At 34.8% G+C, this 8,317-nt stretch overlaps 1 protein-coding gene across 2 annotated transcripts in view; it reads left to right on the forward strand.

Annotated features, from left to right (window-relative positions):
* The window catches only part of Vwa8 (von Willebrand factor A domain containing 8), a 438,392-nt gene that overhangs the window by 144,781 nt on the left and 285,294 nt on the right, over nucleotides 1–8,317 (forward strand). For both annotated transcript variants that reach the window (XM_008854688.3, XM_017794762.2), the window contains exon 13: nucleotides 8,059–8,219. In XM_008854688.3, coding sequence (XP_008852910.1) covers nucleotides 8,059–8,219 — 161 coding nt within the window. The remainder of the gene's footprint in view (nucleotides 1–8,058; nucleotides 8,220–8,317) is intronic.

An 8,317-nucleotide genomic window follows, 5' to 3' on the forward strand; every position in this document is an offset into this window, starting at 1 on the left:
AATCAATACCTACACAGATTGTGATTTTGTATCTTTTTATTTTATTTAAAAATTAATTTATTATAAGGCAATTTACTCAGATACTTAAACAAATTCATTGCTACTTTCCCATCTGTTCTCTTATAAAACTATATATAATTTTTTAAAAGTGGCAAAGCTTGCATTACAATTTGAATAAAATATTGTTCCGTAATAATTTGCTTTACTTTTTAATGCCATCCTTAAAGTTGTGTTTTTCTTTGTGGACAACAGTATTTATTTTTGCTATCTAATACTAAAAGAGATTTATTACAGGGTACCAAGTAGGTTCCAGAGTTTTGGGAAAGGAACAGAGTTTACCTAGTCAAGAAAGACAGCCAGGAGAATTTCAGGCACAGCTGCCTGTAGAAGAGCTGCCATCTTTGTCCTGGCTGCCATCTTGTTCTCATCATTCAGCCGTCAGATTCCCTTTCTCCTGCATATGAGAATGCTTGGCGAAACTCAAGTCACTTATAGAATATTAGTTGCAAAGACATTAAGAAATGTTTTTTCCAGCTGTCTAGCCTCTAGTATAGGGAGAATATCAGGAGAGAATTTGATGGATATCTTCATTTAATATATAATATTACTTGCAACCACTCTGACCTTGTCTATTTTGAGACTTTTGTAGTATTTCCTTTATTTGAGTCCACCGTTGATAAGATGGTAGATTTGATTAGCTGCAATCAGAAAAATTTTTTAATTTTATTTATGGTGTGTGTGTGTGTGTGTGTGTGTGTGTGTGTGTGTGTGTTTAGATTAGAGGATGATGTTTGGGAGTGAATTCTCTTCTTCCACAGTGATTTCCAGGGATTGAACTCAGGTCATCAGGCTTGTGTGGCAAGTGTTTTTACCCACTTACATCTTTCCAGGGAATTTTGTTTCATGTTCATAAAGTGAATCTTTATCTAGAGCAGATGATCTCAAAATAGATTCTAGTGGCCTCATGGTATGGAGGTCTAAATGAGTCAAAGTCAACATACTGCTGACAGCACAGTAACTGAAAGCAACTATATCAGGCTTGCAGTGCCAACATCTCATCATCTGCGTAAACAAGAACATTTATTTTATATGTGAAGATTGAAAGTAATTCTTTAAAAGAAGAACTTAGGGGAGAACCATGGGATAGTTTACAAATAACTTTATAATAGTTGTAAATTGAAAGGCCCTTTTAGATTAAGCATAAATAACACTGAGGAATGTTGTTGGCAGCATGCCCTGTGTCCTGTTCACTGAGTGTGCTTAGGCTCTGTAAATAATGGTTTTGTTTCTATCCTAAGACCTACAATATTTATATAATATTCTACCATTGATATGGACATAATTAAATCCCTTATTGTAAAAGTGGGTTTGTATCAGCTAATCTTGGTGTATTCTTTTATTCACTGAAATCCCAGTTTCTTAGTATTTATATGACGGATAGATTTTTCTTGGTAGAGTTAGAAAGCCTACAAAAATCTAGCTAGTTTCTTCTGAAAAACAAAATAACAAGTAGTGTTTATTCATCAAAATAAAATGTAGCAAATGCCCACTGTTTCTATTTTAATTTAGAAATAAGTGATTAAAGAGTCACAACTACCTAGAGATATTCCAACTATAACTTTTCAATATTCTGTATGTATATTTAAAGATATTTTACATCAGTGGTGGCAGCTAGATATAATTGTGGTCATTTTGTGGAATAGTTAACATCAAATTCTAGATTCTCCTGCCTCTATCTCCCAATTTGGGGATTATGGGCGTGTGCCAACATGTTACTGTGCACAGCTGTGATAGCCTTTATGTTATATATCAGAAAGATTAGGTTTAACTTGCAGTCATCCTCACAATATATACTTTTCATACAATCTTTTTCCTTTCTTGGTTTCATCTTCCCATGTTTAAACTTTTCTCAATCCATTAGCATTTATTTATTTTTTATTTTTTAAATATTTATTTAATTTATTTAACTTTATGTGTATGGGTGTATTGCCTGCATGCATGTAAGTCCACTCATATCATGTAATGCCCATGGAGGTTAGAAGAAGGCTTTGGATCCCCAGGAACTCCAGTTATGGATGGTTGTTAGCTGCTCTGTGGGTGCTGGGAATCAAACCTGAGTCCTCTGTAAGAGGCAGCAGTGCTCTTAGCCACCGAGCCATCTCTCCAGCCAATACAACATTTAATCTTTAGTGTGTTAGATATATTTTTTCAAGCCAACTGAAATACTTCCTAACACTTCTCTGAGTTCATGTGTGTGGTAATATGTATCGTTTTAAGTCTAGTTCAGGTTATATTGTGTATATGCTTTCACATCCACGTCTGCCAGCCATTGTAGTTGTTTTCCAAAAACTCCATTAAGCATTGCAATGTCAAACTGTAGTTCTGTATGAGCACTTACATTTAAAGCAAGATGGTTAAAGTTTCTTTGTACACTAAAAACACACTGTCAGTTTTCTTTATGATGACATTATAACTTGAAACAAATTCTAATCTAATTCTAGCCACTTTATAAACAACCATAGTCACTTTATTGCGCTAATGACTTATATCTAGGTTTCTTGTGAAAATTTTAGAAAATTAGCTTAGACTATTAAAAAATCTTAAAAACATCCAAGACATATTATTGCTTTAAATTTCAAATCTATATTTCAGGTACATTTAATGCAGCTGTGCTTCTCATCAGGACATTTTTATTTTCAGTAGGCTTTCTCTGCTGCAAAAGAAAGAGAACAGTTTAATATGACATTAGATCTTGGGAGATGTATGGATGCTTTCAAGGGATCTGGAAAAAGAGAGGAATTGAAGTAAAACAATGGGTGCACTAAAGGAACTAATTTCATGTCCTGTTGTTTTAAAGTTTTTAAGGAAATGCAGAAAGAGGAAATGGCTGGGCTGTATGATATCATTACTGCTATTTTTATTCTTAAGTTCAAAGGTTTGGGGGATGTGGAAAATATATGAAGAAACAAGGGTACTTATCTCTCTTGATTTAAAAAAAAAAGATTAGTGTGTTTGCAAGATGCCCATAAAAAGCAACATTTAAAAAATATTCACTTTTCAGTTTAATACGGATGTGCCTCTAGGTAGGAAGAATAAGACATGTACACACACACACACACTACACACACACATACACATACACACATACACACATACACACAGATACATACACACATACATGCATGCATATACATATACACATGCACCCATGATACTGCATATGTATTTGTTAAATAAAAATATTAAAACAAATTCAGGGAATTGAAAACTAAATAGCTCATACAAAGAAATGTTTGAAAATGGAGCTACTTTGTTTTTAAAATGAGCATATTAACTGAAATTAATTTATATTGCTACTTAGATTATGCTGAAATTTTCTGTTAATTAGATTTAATAGGATCTAGTTCTATGAGCATTTAGTTTGGTCTGTCTGAATTCTTTTTTTTTAAAATAGATTCCAATGGATTTTTATTTTTATTTTTTAAAATTATTTACCTGATAACCACTTGATTAGTAGAAGCATTTCATTATAGCATTAACATATTCAATAACAATTTCCAGAGCAAAGATTCATCTCTTTCAAAAGTGGCTGTAAGTTTTTAGGTTCACAGTTGAATTAATACAGTTATACAATATTGAATTCAATATAAACCCTGTAAGACATAAAATTGAATGAGTTTTTACCCTTTAAAGAAGATCTCAATTTCATTTTAAGATATAAATTTTTGGGTTCACAGTTGAATTAATATGGTTATACAATATTGAACTCAGTATAAACCCTATAAGATATAAAATTGAATGAGGTTTTAACCTTTAAAAAAAAGATCTCCATTTCATTTAAAAATATACTCTTTCATACAGAAAAACTCATTTTTAATGCTACTAACACTTAGATGTTTGCACATGCGTCTCTAATCTCTATATATCTGATTATTACTAGTCACAGTTGGTTACTTTCTGAGATCCACCTGAGCATGGATATAAAATCACCAGGTAGATTTCAATGGTAATGTGTTTCACCTCTACTAATTAACATGGAGCAAATTTTTATGCATCTAGACAATTGAAAGTAACAATTGAAAGTAACTTCTGATATTACTAATATTTAGGAAAATGGTTCCAACTATCTCCTTAAGGAAAAGCTGGAATTTTGATAAAGGAACTTATTTATGAAAACCAACAGTTTATAGTAAAGGAAATACTTTTTGTCTAAGGATTTTTTGTTTTGTTTTTTGAGACAAGGTCTCACTATGTAGTCCCAGCTGGCCTGAAACTCACTGTGTAGACCAGGATGGTCTTGAACTCACAAGAGATCTGTCTGCCTCTGCCCCCTGAGTGCTGGTATTAAAGGCATGCATTGCCATGCCTGGTTAAGGATTTGTTTTTTAAGGAACTTAATGCAAAGGATACTAGAAATGAGTGGTTTTCATGAAGGTATGTAGAAAGTTGAGGTGATAAAACTGAACTGAGCTAGTCTACAAAATGCAAACCATTTTCTTTTTTTTTTTTACCACTTTGAAGACTGAATAAATGAATTATTTCTGGTCTAGAGTTAATTTTCTATTTTTATTTATTTTTTATTTATTTTTATTTTGTCTTTTTGATACAGGGTCTCCCTGTAGCCCCAACTTGCCTGGAACTCACCAGGTAGATTAAGGTGGCCTTAAACTCACAGAGATCCACCAGCCTCTGCCTCCCAAGTGCTGGGATTAAAGGTGTGTGGCACAACGCCAGCAGTAGAGTTAGTTTTAATAGCATTGGCCTGTATTGAGCTGTTAAAACTCATTTTGTTGTGTAACAACAAATAATTACTTCATTTTACTTCAGTAAATATAAGGGAGTCACCAACTGCTGGGTTGGAAATGGAGAGCCCATTGTGGTGTTTGTCTTTGTCATCTCTACTAGGAAATATTTACTCAGGTCAATGAGGTAAACAGTATAAACACTGTGTGAATTAACTTAATAGTAAAGTCCTTTGCCATCATGACCATATGAAACTGTGCTTTTTCATGTCTGGCACAGAATTGTGATTTAGGATATGTTCATTTAAGAATGAAGAATTCTCTCTACTGAAAACAACAACCCTAACAAGAATAATGTACCAGTTACTAGGTAGCTTCAGCTCTTTTCTCTGAACTTCTTATACCAGACTCACGACATTCCTCATCTCACTTTTTCTGAACCCATACAAAAGACTGAAGCTGAACTGGGCCAATAGTATCTGTTTTCAGTGTGGACCAGGCACTTTCAAAGTTAGCATTCATTCTTTTCTTTGCAGTGTGACATGAGTGGACTGCCTTTATCAATCTGCGTCCTCTCTGAATTCTAGTAGGACTTTTCTTTCTTTTTTATTGGTGTTGTGTTGTATTTTGTTTTCGTGTTTGTTTATTTATTTGAGACAGCATCTCACATATACAGGGCTGTTGGCCTCTGGGATCAAACCTGTAGGCTTCTTGTGTGCTAGGCAAGTACTCTGCCTAAGGATCAGGTTTTTAAAGGAAGCAAAGTCTGCTCTTTATTTTTGTACCTTTAAAAAAAAAAATTTATGTGTATGTGTGTATTGCCTGCATGTAGGTAAGTGCACCCATGTCGTGCATTGCCCACGGAGGTCAGAAGAGGCTGTTGGATCCCCTGGGACTGGAGTTATGGACAGTTGTTAGCTGCCATGTGGGTGCTGGAATTTGAACCCAGGTCTTCTGCAAGAACAGTCAGTGTTCTTGACCACTGAGCCATCTCTCCAGCTCTATTTTTGCACCTTTTAAGTTATGCTATTTTGTTGAGTGTTTTGTATGTCCTTGTACAATCTCTTTAGTCCTATTAGAATAAAGCAGGGGTATAAATAAATGAAACAGGTTCACATTAACTGCATGTCTTACAAAAACAGTATCTTGCTTAGGAGACAGCAGCATGTTAATATAAACAGGTAGCTTAGACTTATTCAATCAGAATCTTCAGGGAGATTAAGCTTATGTGTTTTTCAAAAGTTCCCCAGCTGTTTCTAAAATATATATCCTTGATTTTGAGTCACTATGTTAAAGCATGATTTTGTTTTACTTTTCTAGGACAATATGTGATGTGACTGTAGTAAATATTTTTCTGGAATAATTAATGTTGAGAGTTTTAAGTTAATTTACTTTAATTCTAAATTTAAAAAGATTTTTATCTATGTGTACATATATGCATGTATACATTATGCAAATATATATATTTGATTTTTTAAATAATTTGATTATGTAAGTGACCTACTAACACATATTTGATTTACTTATAACTTTGCTACAGAGCAATCCATTTACCTTTCTATAGCATGAGCTAGTGTGGAGAGTATCTATCCCACTCGGCCCCAGATTACTGTTGATGGGAATGAGTTTAATCTTGGCTGTTGTTAACTGTCATTGGCAGTATTGAGTGATACTGCTCATACAGCTTATATAAAAATTTAAATTTAGCCAGGTGTGGGGGTGCAAGCTTTTAATCCTAGCCTGTAGGAGGCAGAGGCAGGCAGATCTCTATGAGATCAAGGGCAGCCTGGTCTACATAGCGAGTTCCAGGCCAGCTTGGGCTACAGGGAGAACCTGTCTCAAAACAAATAAAAAAATCTTAATTTCAGTGCAGATTTGTTGTTTTTGTAAATATAAGTGAATCCATTAGTTTTTTGCTTTAAAAGAGTTTTAAAGTTTTGGATAAGTAATTCAAAAGTTTAATTTTTTGTTTGATACAAGTGGCCCATAATATAGATGAACCTGATAAAAGAAAAGACATCATCTTCAACAACACATGTAAGAAAATACTGCTTGTATTATTTTTTAAAAGATAAAACACACTATTAGTATTTAAAGAAACAGTAATGTACAGAAATACTCAAATGATGAAAAACGCAATTTAAAATTCAAATTTCCTAGTAAGGTAACAGCCCCTCTTAGAGTCACATGTGGACACTGCACATTAAAGTACTTACTTTGTGTTAAATATGTATCTTAAGAGAGTATTCAGAAGATTTGCATGAAGTATATTCTGTATATGAACTCATTAGTGTGCCACATTTTTCATAGTAGTTTTATATATCACAACTATTAATAGTTCCCTTAGATCTGTTAGACACTATTTTAGTGCTAGCACGTTGTATGTGTGCCCTTCAAAACTGCTTGGTGAGTGCCATGCTACCATGCTATTGTTTTTTGATTCCTGTACCTCATCCTATTTCCTCCGTTGCTGAGCCTCTGTGAACCTACAGAATCAGGCAGCATATGGGCCTCTGAAGGCTTTTCAAAAGAAAATGCACATTCCTGATAAGCATCCCTCAATGTTGAGTTTGTGCAGCTTCTCTTCTTTTTTTTTTTTTTTTTAAAAATTTTTTTGACATGATCTCCCTGTAGCCCCAGCTGTCCTGCAACTCACTATGTAGACCAGGCTGGCCTCGAAATCACAAAGATCCGCCTGCCTCTGCCTCCCGGGTGCTGGGATTAAAGGCGTGTGCCACCACGCCCGGCTTGCAGCTTCTCATTTTAAAAGAGAACTAATACATAGTGCACCTTCCTGGAGTAGAGTTGATCGAGTTTGATTCCATTAAAGTAAGGTGGTAATTACTGCTATTATCTAAACAAACTTTTTTTTTTTTTTTTTTTTTTTTTTTTTTTTTAAGGATCTCCCTGGAGCCCCAGCTGGCCTAGAACTTTCTATGTAGACCAGGCTGACCTTGAACTCACAGAAATCCTCCTGCCTCTGCCTCCCAAGTGCTGGGATTAAAGGCAGGTGCCACTGCACCTGGCTAAACAAACATTTTTAAACTGGAGGAAAGTACTAAATAAAAGGAGAAAGACAGAGAGAGGAAATCCCTCATTCATACTGTGTTATGTAAATATATAATAGGGGGGAAAAACGCTACAGCTTTCTCAAGATACTTCTCTTTGGTGAATTTGAGATAATTTCCCAATTGATATATAAAAATAATATATGCAAAGGGAAACGTTATGTGCAGAGAAAATGACTATAAATCTAAATAAGCATTAAATATTTCTTAGAATTAATTCTTCTCGGGATGGTGGTAATTGGCTCTAGGATATGACAGCACGTGACCTGCTACAGCAGAGGTACACTCTTCCCAGTGGAGACACTGCTTGGCGTGCCTCACCCCTTGTGAATGCTGCTCTGGAAGGCAAACTCGTCCTGTTGGATGGCATCCACCGAGTCAATGCTGGTACACTTGCTGTATTACAAAGGTTCGTGTAACATACACCAGGTCAACACTAGTACACTTGCTATATTGCAAAGGCTTTCTCTCTCTCTCTCTCTCTCTCTCTCTCTCTCTCTCTCTCTC

Source organism: Nannospalax galili, unplaced genomic scaffold (assembly GCF_000622305.1).
Source record: "Nannospalax galili isolate Female #2095 unplaced genomic scaffold, S.galili_v1.0 scaffold386, whole genome shotgun sequence".
NCBI lineage: Eukaryota > Metazoa > Chordata > Mammalia > Rodentia > Spalacidae > Nannospalax > Nannospalax galili.